The sequence below is a fragment of the Lepisosteus platostomus genome, chromosome 2 (genome assembly GCF_059453375.1).
Source record: "Lepisosteus platostomus isolate fLepPlt1 chromosome 2, fLepPlt1.hap1, whole genome shotgun sequence".
In the NCBI taxonomy this organism is placed as follows: Eukaryota; Metazoa; Chordata; class Actinopteri; order Semionotiformes; family Lepisosteidae; genus Lepisosteus; species Lepisosteus platostomus.
The window spans coordinates 71,599,284-71,621,677 of record NC_142612.1 but is presented as its reverse complement, the minus strand read 5'-3'; the positions used below and the strand labels follow the sequence as shown (position 1 = coordinate 71,621,677).

Here is a 22,394-nt window from a genome sequence, read left to right as displayed (position 1 = left end):
GAAGATCACAAACTGGATTAACAGCCAATCCTGGCAATTTTTAAATATTTGTTGTTCATTGTAAACAAGTTTTTCTTTTCTCTTAAAGTATATTTTGTGCCAACATTTTAACACACTATTCAGAAAACGAAATTACTTGCCAATGTTTTGGTGTAACTTGACTCAGGCTGATCACTTCATCCAAGATTTCATTTTTGGCCTTTTCAAAGAGTTCATTCTAGGGTGAAAAAAATAGAAAAGTGAACAGGTCTGCAATACAACATGACTTACACAGCTGCAAGAGCTTATAGTAGCCTTTTCAACTCCTTGAGACAAAATGTGTTTAGTATAGATTACAAAAACACCTAACAGCAAAATACATGTACTTTTCATAGTCTCACACGGTATGAAATACATAAAACAAATCGTAGACCTTTTATGACATCATCAAATCTTGATCTATATTCTCTTCTCTTTTGAAAGAACCAATTAGGCCTTCCATATTATAACCCAATTCTCATTGCCAGGCTCCGACACTGACCGACATAAATGAGTAACACCCATCACATCTCTCAAAGGCAAGAGCTGGCAAATTCAAGAGATTCTTTTGTGTTTATGAGACACTCGGATACAGACATTTAATAATTCATGAACTTCGGTTACTAAAATCACCCATGTCTTACTAACTGTGAACACCGACTCTGTAAGACATTCTGGGGTTTACCCTGTCAAGTTCCCGCAGTCGAGGGTAATTGTTCTTCCACTCTGTCTCCAGGTTGAAGCGTGATGCTAAGAAAAAACACATTGTGAGCGCATGGATCAATACTTCGTCTCCCGGCAAAATCATAAATAGTTAAGACTCAATGACATCAGATGCTCTGGCACAATAAAGAGCAGACTTTGTGTCTTCCTCATTACCAAACTGAAAAGGTGAAAATAATCTCCCAGAGGAAGCACTGCACTTTTTAACAATTCAAATTTCATTTCTATGACTTGATATTTCAATAAAACAAAACATAAAAGCATTCCGATGTCAAATATTACCTTCATATACTTAGGTTTTCACAGAGGCTAGTACTGTAGTTAAAATGTACTGGGATTATAAAAGTTTTAGCATCTTAGAGGAATTTCTGTACAGATTTCAGTGAGATTTCTTCAATTTATTCTGAAATAAAGGGCTGTAAAGCATCTGAAGATTCAGCAGCAATACGGGCTTTCAAAAGAAATGGACTAAGGCTTCACATACCATGCTTCAGATTAGCTAAAACTATAATGCAGCACCACGGACACCTGCTAAGGACAATATGCTATTATTACCATTGTGTGATTGTTGTCTGCCCCCGAACGCAAAACATAAAAGCCTCGTTCGCATCACAGAAAAGAATGTACAAACTGAAGACAAATTCTAGGAACACTATTTCTCTGACAGGAAGTGAAGGACAATCACTTTCACTCTTTATTACAGGACAGCCTCCTTGCTAAATGTCAAAACAATATCCCCCTTACTTCTACTGGAGATGTCACACTCTATTAGAACCATGTATGCAATTGCAGCCTCTTCGGGGGTGCTGGTGACTTACTTTATTTCATGCCGCCTGTGAAAGTGCGACCCAGTCCTGTGACTGACCCTGCTGAGACTCTTTCTCATGAGAATTACTGTAGCACCGAGGTTTCACACAGCTTTATACGAGAAGACGTGAGGTGAGAAGCTATGGCAGCATGCCAAAGCCTTAATCAATACAAGCTGAAAAGCTCCCTCAAACAGCGCTCTGCCTTTGCCAGCGAGCTCCGCTAATAAGTATAAACTGTTGATTTCTCCCACACGGCTCGACACAGTGGGATCCATTACCAGTCTTGCGCTACGGTTCTCTCATTTTTCATCCACAATGGATATTATATTAATTGCTTCGTTATTTGTGTCCCCTGCAGGTTTTCATTCAACTTTTGATGTGCAAAACAATCAATAGGGAACACAATGGAAAACGGAGGCAGCAGTGGCGAATCATAAATCTACCCCCTGTCTGCTGTCTATAGTTTAGCAGCCCTTTAATTGTTAAAGAGAAACAGGAAACCAGGAGCAGAAAACACAAAAGTTCCACTTTCAAGCTGCAGGCCAGCTGTATTCCTTATTTCTAATCAGCCATGACACATCTTCACCACTAAAGATGGCCAGTTCTCTGAAGTAAAGAAAAATGGGGGGAAACAACTACTTTCTGAAGCTGCAAATAAAAACTTTAATTTTTTTTCCCCGAGATGTGATCAATAAGCCTTCACTTCGTGACATGATAGTATGACTTACAAGAAAGATTGACCTATGACCTTGATTTAACAGCCAGCTTGCCAGCTTTGCCTTTCATAAACTTTCCTGTGCCTTGTTCCCTGTATTCTGACGCTAGTGAGATTACTTCTCAGTACCTTTAAATGCATCTGCCTGTTGCTCAACTGACTCACGGACCATCTTCCAAAAGCAGTCAGACACAGCCAGGCTCAAGTTCTTTGTAGTCACTTGATGAGCTTTCAGCATGCCTGTCCTTTTAGGAAAAAACAACATTTAGACACTGCTCAAGGTACTGCAGGTACTAGTCTGGTATGAATTGGAAATAATATTTAAATATATAAAACCTACTTCAATAATCTGGAATTCTGGAAAAAGTCTTCTTCATAATCTTTAATGGAGTCAATACTTTCACTGCTACTACCTGTTCAAAAGAGGTAACAATTAAGTACCCTAGCGATTTTGCAACCAGAAAACAATATATCATGGACACATCAAGGTTATAATCTTAAGGACTGTGGCAGTTATAATAATAATAATAATAATAATAATAATAATAATAATAATAATAATAATAATAAACTTTATTTTATATAGGTTCAGGCTGCAAAGGAACAAGTAATAGGTTTATTCCATGCTGAAAACAAGAAGAAAGAGAACACAACGTTTCGGCCTTCTTCAGGTGTGAGCATTTTATATAGCACCTTTAAAGGTGGCTTCTCAAAGCGCTTTACAGAATGAGAACAATAATAAATAAAAACACAATTACAATATACTGAGGAGACCATGGATGGTGGTACTGGGAAAAGCAGAGGGGTAAAGAACGGAACCAGTTAAGTAAAGGCTTCTCTAAAGAAGAGGGTTTTGAGTCTGGATTTGAAGAAGTTTAGAGAAGGTGACTCTCTGATATCCTTGGGCAGAGAGTTCTAGAGCTTGGGGGCATAAAAGGAGAAGGCCCTGTCACCCATACAATGTAGACTGGCTGGGGGGACAGTAAGGAGAGCAGAATTAGAAGAGTGAAGGCCTACCTTTTCCAGTCACAACAGCAAAATAGCCCAAAGCTTTCATAGGAAATAGTTTTCCTTCAACGATTTGTTGAATCTGAAAATAAATTTTCATAATATTGTATTTAATTACGTCAATTAACTGATCTTCCCTTTAAAGAGATGCATCACACCCACATAGCAACTTTTTATCCCTTCCCTGAAAACGATTCGATTCATCATCCTGAGATTGATTCATCATTGCACACACATCTACAAAAGTAATGCACGAAAATTTCAAAGCAAATTATTCTGGTTCTTGGCAATCAGTCAATCTACATGACCCTCTGCTTCCTACAGTCGGAGATATAACCTCATTTTAGACCTCACTCTTGTTAAGGCCTTCACTTTCCTTCACTAAGCTAAATTCACATGTTTTTTTTTTTCATAATAAACTAAAGCCAAAATTTTCTTGACAGTTTACGACACGATTGTGCTTTTTAATTAGAAAACACAAACAGGGACAACCTTCATGTGGTGTTAGATGATTCACGAATACAGCTGTTGGTTTCTACATTATAGACATGCATCTATAGGTTCCCCCTACTTAAGATATAAATGATGGTGTAGAAAATAAAGGAAAAACACAGTGGCCTATAATATTAGTTGAAAATGTTTTTTTCCCACAGAATCTTTTATAATTTTTTCTGATACAATCCTTGCAAAATACCTAAAAAGGTGTAAGTAAGTGCAGGCACAGTAACTGCAGGCATTTGACCAACACTATACAATTGTAGATATTTAATGAAACAGTACCCTCTACAGGTAAGACAGGGTTCGGAATAAATACTGAATTTAACCACACGACTCAGATTTGCATGGCCACCTTAAACTACCTGAAAGAACCTTAGTGCCTCACCCTGCTGGGACTGGCCAGGTTCTTCTCCGCCAGGTCCACTTTAGTCAGCACAAATATAGTTCTCTTCCCCTGAGGGTCCATTTGACTGACCAGGTCCGTCACAATGCTGCGCTCCGCATCCACAGAACCATCTTAAAGGTCAGAGTAACAAGAACACTTGCAAGAATAATCCCATGTTCATATGTCAAAAAAGTACTTTTTCTGTGTTCTTACTGGAAACAAAGGAACTTCTTGGCAGCAATGAGGAGTAGAACATTGTACACTAGTATCATGAAAGTTGTTTGTTCCATTATTTATTGGGTCTCCCCAAGACAAACAAGACATCTACTGATATTACTTCAGTATAATGCCCAGTGGTATACTGTAAATGGGTTCAAATGCAAGTCATTTATGATTAATGTGTCAGATAAGTAAATTAATAACACCTACAGCCAAAACCAAAAGTACAGTGCTTCTTCTAAACCCATCTGAAGAAATATGAAAGACTACCTATGTATTATTTCATTTTTTTAAAATAAATGTATATTAATTAGATAATATTGTACTGGATAATGTTCCTGGCAAAGAAAATCTCACCCTGCTCACATTTGTTTTGAAAAAGGTGCTAAATTTCAAAGTAATCTTTTTCAGTGCATGTTTTACACATGGGTAGTGCAATTTAAGCGAAACACAAGTAAATCTTACCTTGAATACAGAGAATGATGGCATTTGGATTCTGCATGTAAGCCTTGCTTATGCTAAAAATTGTTTCTTTTGTGTCAGCTGCCATGCCAGAGGTCACGGTCTAAAATAAAATAAGAAGTTCTCAGGTTTAAAACAGGGGGCAAAGTTAACTAACCTGTTGCAATATCTTTCACTTCCCTTCAGTTCCTTTGCTTTAAAAGCTAAATAAGTTAATTTACTATTGGCATACTTATCGTTTAGAGAATTAGCTCTTAGAAACAAAATTTAATCATATTCATGTGACCACAACAAAAATAATTTCCTTTTAAACAGCTGAATTTAAACCAATGCTTAAATTTAATAAATTTAAGAAATGGAGTGCATTTAAGAAATGCAGTACACAAATGCATTAAGGGATTGAAATGCTTAATGAAGCAGACTGGACCCAACGTTACAAAAAAGCACTTACACTAATGACACCAGGCAGGTCCACCAGTACCATTCTCTGTATGCCAGGCCCCTTCACACTCAAAGATATGGTCTACAAAATAGAAATGGTAAGACATTCTCTTTTATTTCTTACATTTTACAAAGGAACTAAGATATACAGTACAATATGTGTTTTTCCATATACTTTAGATAGTTGACAATAGAACAATGCAAAGCAGGTGTTTTCAAATTTGACTATAAATATTTATGATAAATGTCAATTTCTCTTTTTCTTTAATGAGCTTAGAAGAAAGTGCATCAATAACTTATAGAAAAGTGCATTTTAGTAAAATCTCAACTAATCGTTTCAGATATCCAGACTAAAAATCATAATCACAAATATATAAAATTATAATTTACTAATACTTTTTATTAGTAGAAACTGTTTTTAATCTTTGAGAAAGCATGCACGGTTTTACAGTCCATTTAATTCCATCTATTGCACATTCATTGGTTTCCAGTATTATATATTACAAAAGAGAAGATTTTAAAAGTGAATGAGCCACGGTATTTTATCTGGTCCTCTAGAGTAAATGTAGAAATCTCATGCACTCCCTGGTCTTACCTCTGGACTGACTGTTTGTCCTTCTTTGACACTCTTCCGCATTCTGATTTCAATTTCATGTCTTAAGGCCGCAAGCTGAGGGTGGAAGAAACAGAAAGCAAAACGTACCTTTTAAAAGGAAGGGCATAAATCAAACTTAAAACTTTGAGGCCATTGGAAGAAAGATGTTCTTAACTGAATTACATCTAATAAGGTAAACTGAAGCCACTCTCACAGCTCTTTATATTCTGAAACAGAAACTTTGTCATTTTCTTTATACATTTAAATTTCTGAAAGGTGTCCTTTGATGCTCTCTGATTCCAGTACAGTGCAAGTACAATGTATCACATACTGTAGGTTTCTTCTCTAACTTACATCCTCTTCTTTGCTGAGGTCAAACTCGCGGGTGCTGTCTTTAAACATGGCAACGTGGTGAGGGCCCTCACTCAGCGTCACCTGGGAAAACAGTCAACCATGATACAGGTAAGAAAAATGGGAAAGGTAAGAAAAATGGCAAACCCGCTCATAAAAAAGTGGGATTAAATTTTTTTGACATGTTAATTCCCTTAAATGTAAGAAAAAAGAAGCAAAGTATACAATGAATAAATCAGAGTATGTTTTTCTATTAAGGTACATTAAAAACCTATTGCCCGGTAACCGACGTTAGTACCTAGGAATGTCTTTACAAGTCTCCATCAGACATGGTCGAAATATAACAGAGTGGACAGTCACAGGCATTGAAAAACTACCCCAGTAATAGGCAACATCCATCCTCTTAGCTGGGGCACAGAACATTTTGCCTACCTTGACAGGGGCTCGAGTCATCATCTCCCCGGACCCTCGGGGGAAAATCCTGGCCTGGGCAATCATCTCTAGGACACTGGTCTTCCCAGCACTCTGATCGCCAACTACCACAACCTTCGGCATCCAAAACATAAAGAGCTCAGACATCACCGGAACTACTGTGGCTCTTATTTTACGTGTCGAAGCAGCCAGAAAAACAGAAAATGCCAGCCCCGTCGTTGGAAAACTCATTCAAAAACTAGGACCCTACACACAAAGCATTTCCAAGCTTAAATTCTCATAAGAAGGAATGGTGATTTAAGTGCTTGGGTGTTCTCAATATAGGCCCCAGACATAAAAAAAGCTGCAAAGTGGCTTTTCGTAAAGGCTTATGCTGGAACTCTTCCAGGCCCTGACAGAAGAGCCTGGCGTGATGAGTCACTTGATCTTGCGAACACCAGCGCCTGCTGTTCTCACAGCTCCCCCATGATCTGCGAAGAAGAGCACTCACTCACGTCTTCGCACCTCGCCATGGCAAGCCTTACCCTTGGCAGGTGATCCTGGGTGTTATAGTTGGAGTCGTAGTCTGAAAGGACGTCCAAGACCTCAGAGTACATGTCAATCAAGGATTTCTACAACAAGCAGAGAAACAGATTTCTGGATACAGAAATTACTGGTGCAGAATTTAAACCTGTAACTGTGGACTTTTGGCACAGGGAATATCTTTGGTTATGGATGTTATCTTTTGCTTTCGGGAAGGGTACTTCAAATTTCATGCACCTCATTAATGTATCATACTCATGCAGGAAGCACTGTGCAAGACCAAGGCAAATATATGTGAGGAGATGTCCATTAAAGAAAAGAAAAACACTTTCTCTTTTAAGAAAAGAAAAACTCTGAAATGGTACTAGCCAGACAAAATTCTGTTGCCTTCTATTCACCTGCTATTTTAAAGCTTTGGTAATAGCCACCCGCCCATGAACAGCGTTACCTTGACCTTCCTCTGGTGAATGCCCTTGTCGTCTTTCTGCAGCACCACTTTCCTCAGCTCCTTGTTTTCCTTCTCCAGGCGCTCGAGCATCCTCTGGTACTTCATCTGAAAACCACCATGGAAATAGACTTTCAACAGCAGGAACTGCCTCATTGTCATATTCGGAGTTGGATGAAGCCAATATTTTAGTTTTATTCTGCTTCACAAATTAATCAGTTCTAGTGCCTACAAAGAATTAAAACCACAGTGAGGCTCCTTAAAAGGAACTCAGTTATGTAAGCAACACAGTACAAGGATGAGGTACATTCCTACTGTGGTGTCTGTATAGTAACCTTCAATAAATGTATAAGAAAAGTTACAAACAAGAGAAGGCCAATTGGCCTATTTAAGCTCATTTGGCAAGTACTGGCAAATTGATCCAAGGATCTCATCCAGCTGTTTCTTGAAGGAAGCCAGGGAAAGGTTGAATAATATGGCTAGGTAGCTTGTTTCATACTCCCACAGTATCACTCTTGGGGTGCCTTAGGAAATTATATTCCATATGCAGTGTTATGCTTAAATTATATTCCACTCTCTCATGTACTACTAAGACTTCAGTTGTTTTTGTATTAGTCTATACCTGTGTTCTGAGAAGCTCCTCTTGTAGTTGATCTGCTTTCTCTTTGTCAGATACCTAAAACATAACAGACAAAAATGTTTCCTCTCAGATAAATGACTTTAAAAGAAATCTCCACAGCTGCCGACCCTGTTTTTGTTACCTACCCTTTGACCTATAAACCACTTTGGAAAGAAATGTTTTCATTACATGCAAGAAGAATATTAAGCAGTCTCAGGAAATTTACAAGTAAGAGCAAATCACTTGCAGTGAGTGGCAATGACATAATGCTTTCTTTCCAGAAACAGAGATACCTGTAAAAGAGAGAGGCGTTATCATATTACAAACAAAAGGACAAAGATTGTAGAAAATCTTTATTTGCACTCCAAACCAGTATTGGTTGGATAAAGGTCGCAGACGTCAAGAGAGACACAGGGCCTAGTGTAAAGAGGAAATAATGACTTGACAAACAAATGAGAATGGCCAACAACATGGGAAAAGCAAATACTGTACTGTATATGGACATCTGGAGATACTACTGTACGCAACGCCCTTCTCAACATTTAATTTGAAAAAAGATTTCTAAAAAACAGATTGAAAACTCACAATATTTTTACAAAGTGAAAGGAAAGAGTAGTTCATTCAGCCACATCTCAAATTTTCCTCTATAGGGTCATCATTTTATATTTTTGGTTTTAAACTTAAGCGCGGTCCAGAATTAAAGGAGTGTCATTATTGAAATGTTTTGGTAGGTAGTTCTTTGCAATTCTGAAATCAAAACCAGACATCCCAATAGTTTTAAGTAGGCTTGAAAGATGTTTTTCAATGTAGAGAGAAGGAATTCCTCTTAATGAAATTCAAATATCCATATATCAGTTAACTGGTATGAAAGCATTGTTAGTTTTAATTTTCTATTTAGAATACAATAGTAAAGGAATTATTAAGCTGATTTCCAAGCATGTCAGTCAATCGATGGAAAGTCATGCTACTTGATTATTTCAAACATACAACTCAAGCAAACCATCACCAAGATTTTGGTTCCACCTATTGACTCATTCACACTAACAGTATTTTGGGGAAAGGGAGCCTTATAATGTGCAAAACCTCTTTTAATAATAAAATAATTTTATTAGTAGTACAGTACATCATAGAGATAAAAACTTCAAGAAATTATTGCCTAGAGGGAAATGTTAAGTTGCTGTGTATTGATACAGAAAACTGCAATAATTTACTGAAAAAAATAAAAGCTGGCAGTATGACTTTCAGAATTTTCAACAATCTAAGATAATTACCTTTTTTCATTCCATTTAATATCACTGAATTCTTCAAAAACAATATAACAAATTTGAGATACCCATTGAAGGAACAAATAAAAGTATTAATTTCAATGTTAAATATATATTTAGTCCACCACCTGTATTGTACAGTCTCCGTTTTCACAACAGACCTCCATATACATACGGCAAAGCTCATGTACTAGGACTCATATGGATGGACTAATATTCAATCAATAATCAAGCTAGAATTGATCAGGCTAATCAATGACTCTGCAGTACCACTGTCCAATTTAGGAAGTCAGCTTTTCGTAGTGAACAGAGTGAAAAGGCGATGACAGGGATGAGCATTACTATGATGTAACTTCAAGACAACCCAGCAGAATATTCTGTTAGAACTCAATGCTGCATTCAGAACAATCGGCGCTAACAAAGGATACTGGTCCTCATGCCCACTTGCTTCACAGAGACTTCACACACTGTGAAAAGTGGAGGGCATTCATGACAAAAAACTGTTAAATTTGAGTTTATGAAGTGGTACCTTCATGTCAAATGTATTTTCCAGGGCTAAAATGCTCTGCTGCTTCTCGCATAGCACAAGGAGTGGCCCAGAAAATTTCTGTTAGTGTGAATTAATCGATTGTTTTCTGAGCTGTTTTTTTTAATGTATGGAACCTTCACCTTTCGCTTCTGCTGCGAGGAGCTCGTGTTATAGCCTGTGGCTCTGCGGGCCTCCTCCTCGTGCTCCTGGATTTGCTGCTGTATGAGAATGAGCTCCCCAAGCAGACCCTGCCGTGAGTTTACAAAAGGAGAGAAGGGAGGGAAGGGGTGAGGAAGAAGACAGTAAAATCAAAATAAAATAAAAAAAAATGTGAGGGGGGAAACACGTCAAGGCTGGAACAAAACAAAAACCAGTGAAGAGAAGGAAAAGTAGAGGTCTATAAAAGGGTATGCAAAACTAAATTACGTTTTCAATTCAGAACTGTGAATCTCAATATACGGAATAGGAATCATCAACCAAGCTTTGACTGAAACCTCACACTGACCCTGAGGAGCTGGGGGCTACAGAAAAAATAGAAAAAAACGAATTCTATGAAAAAAAAGTCCTTTTAAGCCTCTCTTTAAAGGGACGATTTATGAAACATATTTTTAAACAAAAATCAAGCAAAGTAAATTTGTAATTACCCTGGACCAAATAAATATTTCATGTGCACTGCACTTACTGTGAAAATAATAAATTATCTAACAGGGTAATTGCTACAGCTTTCTACTATGGGAAGATGAATTGCTGAGCTTAAGATAGAGGTTAAAAAAAACACTGCCCAAGACATTTCAAAGCAGTCCAATTCCGCTGCTTTCAGAAGCATTCAATAAAGTTTTAGATTGAGCATTAAATAGGATTCAAATGACTTCTAATTTGGGCCAAACAGCATGTTTTCTTTCTAGGCTTTGTCTGTTGGAAAAGGGGTGACCACAGAAACATCAGACGAAAATGTAATGAATCATCATGGATATGAAACACATAATATGATATGAAGACGAACTACTCTGATCTGTTATTCAGAAAACAGTGATCATCAAACACCAACCTATAGCACCTCTGTAAAAGTATGTACCATTTGCACAAGAAATATGAAGAAAAGCTTCAGTACCAATCTTTTAAAGGATAATTTCAATTTTAAAACCTCAGTTCCTTGACATATAAACTGACATATACCAATGGAAAGACTCATCAGGTATCTCGTAAGAACGAGGACTATATACAGTATGTATGTATAACCCTTGTTCTTTGTAAACATACAGTATCCTGTATGGTGAAAGACAATAAAGACACAACAAATGCTGCTGACGCCAACAATTATTTGTTGTGTTTTTAATGCCTCTCATTATAAATTTAATTTCTTATGAACTTGCCTTCTTATACTGCTTATCACTGCTGTCAAATCCTTGGTTTCCTGTGGTTCTGAATGTAGATTCCCCTGATGATTCTGTGTGTACAAAAAGATAATAAATGCAGTTAAGGACAGCAGCATGTTTTCTTTTAAACATGTACAGTATATTTAAAGTAATGCACATAGTTACATCACTTTACAAAGTAAAATACACAATTTATTGAAAAATTCTTGCTAATTTTTCCTGTATGTATATGTATTTTTCTAGAATAATTGTAGAATCAGTAATAAAAATTAGTGCTATTACACTGCAAAATATATTAAAAGCATATGTGGCATCCATATGTATCAATACCCAATTTCCATATACAATAATCCATACGTATTAGTACACATTATAAAGCAGCCACAACCCAATCATACTTAAAAGTTTGGAAAATTCAAGACAGAATATTGTTTTTGTTGATGTTTTTAATTAATTGGAAGAAACATTTTTGTCTTTGTGGTTATTAGCGAGGTAGAAAATAGTCTATTCCTAATACTGATAATCTTTCTGGGTACAGATTCGAGGCATATTCACTACTACATAATTCAATCTAAAATATGTCAGCTGTAAAATGTCACTGCAAGAAATTGTACATTTAATCTACAGCACATAATACATTTCTTTCTCCAGGCTTATCTAATTCAACCAGGAACCATAGTTTTGGCAGGTATGTTTTTACATTTTATAATGTATTATGTTTTCCCCTACAGGGAAATATTAATGGTGTTCTTTGTTGAGATTTCTGTACTACGATATAGTACAGATATAGTACGGTACTATGTCATAATTCTGTAAGTCATACATACAAGATGTCAGTGGAGGTCATTTAGGATTCACTGATACCAAAGGGCAAACTTACATAATATGCACTCTGAGTGCCTTCACCTTGCTTGCTAATTTCAAGCTAAACAAAATGTCATTCATGTTACTTAGAAGAGGCAGTGGCTGAGTAATCCTCAAAAGAATAGGAAAATTATAGGTTTACAGAACAGACCTCACTATCAGAAAGTATATCCTTAATTCACTATAAATACCAATATTTAAAAGATATTTGCTAGAAGTCATTCTTAAGATTTTTTGCTTCTTATTATTTAGGGGAAAAAAAACGCTTTCCACACAACATTACCTTGGATTGTGAAACGGGTATCATACTCTGCACACATAGCCTTTGACATATCAAAAAACTCATAAATCCACTGACTTTATTATTGCAAGCCAATTAAGGGTCATCTTTGTTAAAGAGATACATACTGTAACTGCATATACTCCTGCTACTGATTCATATTGAGACACCAACTAAAGCAGTTTTGGTGGGACTTTTCCAAATTTGGTAAGTTTTTCCAAACTTTTGAGCAGTATTGTTATATTACACAGTGAAAGTGAAGAGCCCAGTCCTCTCATTAGATCAGAAAAGGTACAGAGCAAAGGTATTAAAAGAAAGAAAGGAAGTCAAAGGAGGCAAACAGCATCTCAGTTGAAAATAGAGGCTTTGTGTCACCTTGGCAACACTGCACAAAGGTGAAACAAAAATGAACACAGCAAGACTATTCTTGTAAAAATATCTGTAAACAATACTTTTATCTGTTGTTAAGTGCACTTCAAAGCAAAAGTATAACTGGTCTGTTTCATGTATACTCCGATTAGAAGAGTGCAGCATTCTCAGCTTCAAATTGAAACATATAATGTTTTTTCAATTACTTTTCATCTTGCAAAGGTCCTTACTGGCCACTGACATAACCAGACTCAGACTCAAAATCTTGTTCATGAAGATAAACTGTATACGCTTTACATTTACAGCTATAAACCTGCTTAGGGTCATGTTGCTGTTTAAATCCTGAAATTATAAATCCACTTTAAGAGAAAATTAATTTAAATAAACTGTTTTTCCATCTAATTTAATACAAATGGATATATTTATTGGCTAACATTACTCATTAGTGGGTTAAGCACATATAGCCAAAACTGGCACACAGGACTGTATTCTCAAAATAGTTATGATGCATATCTCTAGGACAATAACATTTTATACTTTACAAACTGACAAGCAATTGCAGGCGTGTAAATTAACTTCAGAACTAAAAAGGCAACAAAGACACAACTGTTCAGGACTGCAGTAAATGAGAAACATTTCTTGGTCAACTTTCTACTGCTGAGAAGCTAAATTTGAAGATCAACAAGCAACTGACCAAGCGAAAAGAAAATGACAGGCTACTGATGACGTACATGTTTTGAGATGTCCACCAAACCACTACTCTGATTCCACAGCCACGTGTGGGAAAACAACAGTAGTATTTGCAAGTCTAAGCTCGTGAAATACAAGAACGAGCAAAACGTCAGTCAGACCACGTGACCTTCCAGACTGAATCAGGGAATGGGAGCAGACAGTGGAGTTTACACACCTAACAACAGATGCAGATCAGAAGCTCCTTTGACTTCACTAACCACACTCATACCTGTGAAAAATTAGCAAAAAGGAGGAAAAAAATCAAAAGATACAAGCAAAAAATAATATAGACTCCATTCAAGTCCCCCAGTTGCCAAATCTTTATAACAACATTTACACTATTTTTACTAGATAAAAGCCTTCCAGTATGTCATCAGAAGTGTGTTCAGATGTGTATGGAATACAGTAGACCTATTCAGTCCTAAATAAACGTTACATTACCATCATGGGATGTTTTCATATTTGAAATACCTACTATGTCAATGGGGTAAAATTCTGCAAACTAGTAAAACCTTGCTTAAATACTGTACTTATTTGAAGTCAGCTTTAAACAAAACTACTGCTCTAGCCTAGAGTATTTAAAATCTAAATTTTTGGTGGGTTTCAAATGAACCCCATTTTACCTTGTGCATCTTTCTATCTTACACTAATTCCTGCGCATTTAAAGAAAATAAACAAATCTCTGCTAACAACGTAAACCCCTTTCAAGATTAAAACTAAACATTTACAGTATGAAGGGATTGTGAAAGAATAACCCATAACGAAAACCTACTTCAATTTAGAGGAATGTTTTTTAGTGGATGAACTTTATTTCAGAATTGCAGAGCAGTTACATCTGTCGCTGCTCAAGGAACTGGGAATCTTAAGAAAAGACTTATGAAGCCGATATTTATTTGGTGTCTGTTTATTTCAATAACATTACCTAGTGATAAGATAGCAAACATGCATTATTGTACAAAAGTAACCAAATCATATTTTTAGAGCTTCAAACTAAATAACTGCAGAGCATTATATTGAAAGTTTGTAATACTTGTACCTTTGTTAATCAAGCAATGAAGTAATGAAATGAATACACCACCTATCTCTTACAACCGGCTGGCATATCCTACACCAGTTTAAAAATTTGAAAGCAAAGCACGGACATTGTCTTAAACAATCTGAACCATACCAAGAAACATTAAGCTAGAGACACCAACCTTTGGAAACTAGACCTTTCAGAAAACTGAAGTTCTCCCCAATCTTCTCAAAATCAGGTAGCAGTTTGGCGAGTTCCTCTGCATCAGGTAGGGCACTGATGATTTTTTCTATAATTAAAAATATTATGTAAAGAAGTAAATTGACAAAAGAAAACTTATTTTTACAGGATTTATCTTAAGTTTCCATTGTATGATGCTGATTTTCAGGGCTGAGAGTAGATGTGTTTATGATGCCATTAGGAATTTCGAAGAATGGCAAAGTAGCATAGAGCATTGAAAATAGCCCCAAGTTGTGTTTATTCACGTATATATATATAAATAAATGTAACTGTGTTCTTTTACAAATTCTTTTAAAGGAACACTAGCACACCTATTTAATTTCATTCTTTCATTCTGATTCTGAATTCTGCTCTCCTGGTAAATATTAGAGAATTTAAAAGAGCTTTTAATATATTTCAAATATATGTATATATATTTTTTGTGATACCATATTTTTAACTTAAAGTATTAAAGTAAAAGTTAGCCAAGATACCAGAGCTAACACATTTACTCATATAACACCACCAAGGGATTTTTTAAGCATGAGCTGTCGGCACACTGATTTAAAACCTCAGCATCTCTAACGGCACAGTATACCCTGCAACCAAACTGTGGCTTTGGTTTGAAAATTGTGCACCAGAAGGAAGTCCACTAACACCACAAACTGCAGCAACCTGGATTTCCTTAGAGGTTTCCTATCCCAGTACTTCCTAGGCCCAGCCTTGGTTAGCTTCATAGATACAACCAGATCAGGCTACATGGTGGTAATGCTCCTGTTATGTGTAGGAATGGAATAAGCAGTAGTATGAAAGAGAATGTCTGGCAACAATAATTACATAATTTTTATTAATTCTAAAGTATAGCTTTATGTTGCCATAGGTTTATGTTCCTAAACCTTTTGGCAAAACAAGCAGGAATACAAACCTAAAAATATTAAACAATATACCTACCAAAATCGATATGCTCATCAAGTTCCCAAATGAAATCTGGTATTATCCATTTATATTCACTAAGATCAGGCACCATATCCTTCCACTGATCAAAAGTCTGAAAGACAACAATAACGATTTAAACTCATTTAAAAAGACATACAGTAGAGCATGTCTTTATACAGATATGCACAAATATTTCACATTTGTCTTCCACACCGTATTGAAGGTGGCTGTCAAAACTTTTTGGTAGCAATATCAATATCTGCTCGCATGCCACAGATTTTCTGATCGAGTGTTTGCAGTGAGCGATGAGATAAGTGAAAGTGAAAGAAACTAGTAGATCAGAGCCTTTCTCCTACCACATTCTGACACCTCCTCTGCTATGAAAAATCTCATCTGTGACTGAAACACCATCCCACAAAGCAAGATGTGCTTTGGTAGTTCATTACAAAAAACAAAACAAAAATGCACTGCGAGTTTAAAGAGGAATGGACGAATAACTGCAACTATCCATCGGGGGCCGGTGAGTCATGCAAAGTTGCATCTGTTCACAACTTAAAAGATGTTATGGCTCCAGACCATTTTGAACAGATTTTTGTGAACTACAATATTTCAGAGAAAGCTTCCTAGCTTTAAGACATCAAGTGATAGCAAACAATAACTAAGTGCACGAAAGAGAAACAGCGCCATCATGTTGGATGAATTAGGCACTGTCTGCAGAAGACAAGGCAAAATTGCATGATCATTTCTTTCAAGGTTTTAGATGAAGTTTTATATGGAACTAAAATTTCCCTATGGGATTAATAAAGTATTATCTATCTATCTAAAATAAAATGTTCACATTTACACTACACAGTTCAGTTTGAATGCTGAAATGTACATTCACATTGAAAGAGGGAAACATCCAAAAAGGTATAAAGAATATTTCTACAAAACAGCAGATAATGAGAAGTATGGGCTGTATCAATATAATAAAATTAAATAAGGCACACAATTTAATTTACATTGTAAATTGCGTAACAGGTACCCACACTTTTCTGTAACCCATTATTGCATTTTATTATGTTCATAAAGGTATCACTACTTTCTTATGAAAACTAAGCTGTGTTTAATTTGCTTTAATTTTCAGCAAACATTTGTAGAGTATTATAAGTCAGGTGGGGAGCTGCGTCAACATGCGTAGGCTGCAAAGGAACAAGTAATAGGTTTATTCCGTGCTGAAAAAAAAGAAGAAAGAAAACACAACGTCTCGGCCGTGGAGCCTTCTTCACCTGAAAAAGGTTCCAAGGCCTAAACGTTGTATTATAAGTCATCCAGTCTGACTGCATGCTTGTCATTTTTACACAAATAAGCTGCACCAGCAGCAGTTCAATTCCTCACAGGAATAAGGCACTACAACTGTGAGCATGGCTGCAGCAGTCCCTCACTGACACCATTCTTCAGCCACGCTCACCCAGAAATGAGACCGGAGAAGAACATCCAAAATGACCCTGCTCAGGACATTGAAATTGAAACTGGACAATATTTATGACGTCCGGTTAGATGGTGGACTTTTTAACAATTTGTGTAGCTTTCATTTTATATCGACCCAGTTTTTAATTTTGTACTTTTTCATATTGCTCACAACAACATCTCCTGAACTGCACACAGAATTTGAACATGCAGACATGACCACTCACAGGAGCTGTTCATCATTAGGCATGCTGCTGGCGCTACAGTGCGCTTACAGGAACTCTGTCAGTTGGTGGCCATCTGGAGAATCCCTGACGTGCAATGTCTAGGAGTGAGCACCTTTCTTGGATGTGCATATTCTTATGGAAAGAGAAAAGCGGACCTTTTCTGTATTTTGATATTCCAGACGTCTCTCTCTGTTCTCAGTCTGTTCCGGTTAGTAATACTAGTTCAGACACACAACGTGTTGTTAGTTATATTATTTGTCACAAAGAGTTCCAATTAACAAAAACAAATTTGTTAAATATTTTGTTTTCTATGATGAAAGACCCTCAATAAATTAGGCTTTGTTCCTCAATACCAGTAGGAGAAACGATCACGGTTTATACTTAGGGTTTGTACGACAATACCAAGAGAGGAAACGATCAAGGATGAGCAATTTGTGGGCTGCCACTGGAACATGAGCAAAAGAACAGGAGACCAACACACAAATGCGAGCAAGTAACCCGTGTGGTTTTCTTGTTCGGGAGCGAATCGGATGGTATACGTGGTTTCGGTGCCGCACCTTTTTGGCAGTGTAGCCTCCTCCAACCGCTGACCCCAGCAAAAGGTAGCGGAGCCGCAGCAGCCTGGTGGCGAGCCTGGCTACCCAGAAGCTGCGGCGGGGCTGGAACCCAGGGCCTCGGGGCAGGGGCCGTGCGGGCCGCAGGGGCGGGCGGGACAGGGAGCTGAAGTGCCGGGCTGCAGAACGCGGGGGGGCTCTGTGAAGGCTGGTGCCAGGGGAACCCCTGTGGTGGATGGCTCGGGACAGCGGGTTCAGTGTCTGCAAGGGGACCCTCACGCCCGGGCTGGTGGTGACCAGTTTCCTGCAGGCCAGGCTGCAAAACAAAAACGTATAAATACATGGGCTACATGCTCCTGCACGGATCGTTTCATCATATCCATTTCTGAATTTTCTGACAGGCTAAATTAGCTCATTTATCTCCAATCTTTATCACTTCTCCAGCAATCTCCTTTTGTCAAGAGCCAACTGCAGCAATCTGGTAAAGCACTCAGGATGCATGTCTGCATAAGCTAATCAAACACAGTGAACGTGAATAGTGGTGGGATTAATGAAAAAAACAGAGAGAATGTCGTAGAGAAAGGCCATGCATGTATATTTCAATAAATGCAATTTCATTCATTCAATGGGCATGAGATGTAATTAAATACATCTGGACATTATTTAAGCAATTAGTCACACTCTTTTGACCAAAATTGTTACCCTTTCGCAAAACAACAGAGTACATACAACCCTGATAAGACACTATCAATAATTCTGCCTATGTTACATTAATGCAGCCAAGTAGTGAGCTGCAGAATTCAGCAGCTCACTGAATTCTTTAGCTTTTTCTGGACACTCCACTCAAAGCACTTTACAGGTCATGGGGACTCCCCTCCACCACCACCAATGTGCAGCCCCACCTGGATGATGCGACGGCAGCCATAGTGCGCCAGAACGCTCACCACACAGCTATCAGTGGGGAGGAGAGCAGAGTAATGTAGCCAATTCATAGAGGGGGATTATTAGGAGGCCATGATTAGTAAGGGCCAATGGGAAATTTGCCCAGGACACCGGGGTTACACCCCTAATCTTTTCGAGAAACGCCCTGGGATTTTTAATGACCTCGGTTTTACGTCTCATCTGAAGGACGGCACCTGTTTACAGTATAGTGTCCCCGTCACTATACTGGGGCATTAGGACCCACATGGACCACAGGGTGACAACACCTGGCTGGCCCCACTTACACCTCTTCCAGCAGCAACCTTAGTTTTTCCCAGGAGGTCTCCCATCCAGGTACTGACCAGGCTCACACCTGCTTAGCTTCAGTGGGTTGCCAGTTGCGAGTTGCAGGGTGATATGGCTGCTGGCTATATTGGCATTGAAGCTTCTTGATTTATTATATAAAATAACCCTCATAACCTTATACAGGTTCAAAGCTCAAATGTCTGATCACTTGCCAAGAAACAGTTCAATAATCACAAGTAAATTATCAAATAAACAATTCAAAGTCGTAATACAGCAGGACAAAGTTGCTTTACAGACCATAAAGAATACACGAACGTCTACATTCTGATCACATTTCCAACAGTTATTTATTACATAGTAAATAATATTTTAGAGTACATTTTTGCGTCCAGCAGTGCTAATATCTTCACCTTGGTCTCATACAGTACTGTATCGTACTGTTAAATAACCAAGCCACATAAGCACCACTCCAAAGTACTGTTTGTAAATCCAGACTGCTTTACTTCAGTAACCTTTCGCAGTTGTTGTACTACAGTGCTGATAGGTCTTCGAGTAGAAATTGTCCGCCATATCTTATATGTTCAGTAGCCGCGTTACAATATGCGATGTAAATACTCCTTCCCGTGTTATTCAGTCGTATGGGAAAACATGAAAATGTCTTCGTTTTAACCTTTGTTAACGTACATTTAAACGCCGTGACGACAATGACAAAGCAAGGACTTAATCAATAAGCAAAGCCCCATGTTTTCTAGTAAAGACTTAAAACTAATTCTTCGGAATCACATATAGGCACTATATAGGCACTGTGCCACACTCGTCTACAGGGTCTGAAGTTTCCCGTAAAGGCTAATGAACTCAATTAACAATCCACGGCCTATGGCTGCATCAGTTCACATTCAAAATCGAGAGATCATTCTCGTCTAAAATTCAAGCGACGCGTCAATAAAGCAATGATAGTATACACAATCACCAATAAGCTCCACGGATCCAGTCTGAGAACAAGGATTAACTGGTCTTTATCATGGTGTGCGATTAATCGCTTCTCTCCCTCAGTGAGGTTTATCAATACAGTGTATTATTATTTGTCATCACCTCGCCACCGACCGTAAGTATCTCAATGAACACAGACACAACGTGCCACTTACTAGAACTCCAGAGACACTTTTATTTCATTTGTTAGTCACTATTTCCAAAAGTGCACCTTACGCCCTATTTCATAGTAAAACATTCATTATTGATGCACTTGAAGACTTACCATGTTAGTGCCGTTCCGGCCCTTAACATTATGCTCTAAAATGGTTTCAGAAATAGCAGTTGTTTGAAAGATATAAATTTTCGATAAAATTCAGTTCATTTTTTAACATTTGGTGCACACTAACAAGGACACTGCAAGAAACCAAATGACAGCAGCACTTCCTGGAAACTGGTCCGACCAAAGATTGTGTTCCGAACGGCAACATAGGACTCGGAGAAAAGGACCACAAACTACCTGGAACACGAATTTAATAATAATAATAATAATAATAATAATAATAATAATAATAATAATAATAATAATAATAATAATAATAACGTACAAATGGAAATTGCTACATTTCTTCTCTTGTCTATTTGTGATGAAACATTAACCATAATTGTTTTAAACACGCTTTTGCTTATATAGCTTTTAGATGATGTAATACAATTCCGCACATAAATATTTTACCATTTAATTTTTTAACCTACCTCAGACTTTGTTTCTCTTAAACAGAATATATTTCATTTATGGTGTAATTAATTATAAAATACATAAAACAGGATTAGAATATGAGAGTATTATCCTAAATTCCATGTAATTACAATAATATGTAGATGTAAGTAATTGTATACATCATAAGTATCAAATTAAAATACTTTCTATATATAGTCTCTTGAAAAAGCCAAAGGCCAATGCATCTGTGACTTCACAAGAGTCAAAGAGTTCGGTGGTTAAGATGGGGGAAATGTTTGTTGATGCAAACCTAGCATCAGTGTAGTGCATCACTCAGTCAACACCATAACTACTGTCAAGCATGGTAGGGACAGTATGGTAGGGACTATAGATCTTCTTCTCATCAGCAGGGACTGGAAAGATTGTCTAAATTCATGGGAAGATATTTAGAAGATAGCAAAACATTGACAAAACTCTCCTTTCAAGCAAGACAGTGAACCAAAGCACCAAAGCACAAGACCAAAGCTACACTAGAAAGTCTAAAGAATAAAAAAACAAATATCCTCAATTGGCCTGTCAAAGACCTGGCTTGAATCCTATTGAATCTATGAATTGGCTTCATTACTCTGCTCTCCTCCCCACTAATAGCTGATGCGTGGTGAGCGTTCTGGCGCACTATGGCTGCCGTCACATCATCCAGGTGGATGCTGCACATTGGTGGTGGTGGAGGGGATCCCCATTACCTGTAAAGCTCTTTGAGTAGAGTGTCTAGAAAAGCGCTATATAAGTGTAAGCAATTATTATTAATTATTATTATTAATATACAATTCAAATTCAGTAACATGGACTACAGATCAATACTTGGCTTTATGCATTGCGAATCTGTGGAAAAACTTGACTGAATAAACTGTAGTACATGTGCAATCCCCAGGCAACTGTAAGATAGCCCTATATGATAGCCTGAGCAAATCTGCCAGGAAGAATCGGCACACACAGCACCATGCCAAAGTGCAAAGTTGGTGGATTTACCCAAAACATCTTGCAACTGCAACTGCTGCTTGAATTCACAGGTCTGGATACTGAGGCATTCAACTTATTTCAGTTTTTTTTCTCTTTAGGTTTTACTGACATTTACTGTGACTTCTAACCTTAGAAGCGATCAGTTTGAGCGTTCAGTTTTTGAATAAAATATTAAGTTTAAGAAATGCATCCATCTCTTTATCTACAGTATCCATTTTCTAACCACTTAATCCTAATCAGGGCGGAGCAGTGGCAATGTGGCCGGAAGGTTGCTGGTTCAAATCCTGCAGCTGGCAGAGGATTCCTACTCCGTTGGGCCCCTGAGCAAGTCCCTTAACCCCAACTGCTCCAGGGTTGCTGTACAATAGCTGACCCTGCGCTCTGACCCCAAGCTTCTCTC

General features: G+C 37.6%; 1 protein-coding gene across 4 annotated transcripts in view; it reads right to left on the bottom strand.

Moving 5' to 3' along the window:
• The window catches only part of opa1 (OPA1 mitochondrial dynamin like GTPase), a 46,059-nt gene extending 25,333 nt beyond the window's left edge, over positions 1 to 20,726 (bottom strand). Inside the window, exons 1-21 of one of the 4 annotated variants that reach the window (XM_088616685.1) lie at positions 20,540 to 20,726; positions 18,061 to 18,373; positions 15,843 to 15,939; positions 14,854 to 14,961; positions 13,833 to 13,886; positions 11,410 to 11,483; positions 10,177 to 10,284; positions 8,246 to 8,299; positions 7,627 to 7,731; positions 7,181 to 7,267; positions 6,657 to 6,770; positions 6,228 to 6,308; positions 5,874 to 5,948; positions 5,289 to 5,360; positions 4,841 to 4,940; positions 4,157 to 4,287; positions 3,283 to 3,355; positions 2,606 to 2,678; positions 2,395 to 2,510; positions 704 to 768; positions 141 to 217 (exon numbers count right to left, since the gene is read on the bottom strand). In XM_088616685.1, coding sequence (XP_088472811.1) covers positions 141 to 217; positions 704 to 768; positions 2,395 to 2,510; positions 2,606 to 2,678; positions 3,283 to 3,355; positions 4,157 to 4,287; positions 4,841 to 4,940; positions 5,289 to 5,360; positions 5,874 to 5,948; positions 6,228 to 6,308; positions 6,657 to 6,770; positions 7,181 to 7,267; positions 7,627 to 7,731; positions 8,246 to 8,299; positions 10,177 to 10,284; positions 11,410 to 11,483; positions 13,833 to 13,886; positions 14,854 to 14,961; positions 15,843 to 15,939; positions 18,061 to 18,373; positions 20,540 to 20,568 — 2,006 coding nt within the window. In that variant the 5' untranslated portion in view covers positions 20,569 to 20,726. The remainder of the gene's footprint in view (positions 1 to 140; positions 218 to 703; positions 769 to 2,394; positions 2,511 to 2,605; positions 2,679 to 3,282; positions 3,356 to 4,156; positions 4,288 to 4,840; positions 4,941 to 5,288; positions 5,361 to 5,873; positions 5,949 to 6,227; positions 6,309 to 6,656; positions 6,771 to 7,180; positions 7,268 to 7,626; positions 7,732 to 8,245; positions 8,300 to 10,176; positions 10,285 to 11,409; positions 11,484 to 13,832; positions 13,887 to 14,853; positions 14,962 to 15,842; positions 15,940 to 18,060; positions 18,374 to 20,539) is intronic. The other 3 variants (XM_088616688.1, XM_088616687.1, XM_088616689.1) reach the window with 3 other exon arrangements.
• Between the last annotated feature and the right edge of the window lie 1,668 nt (positions 20,727 to 22,394).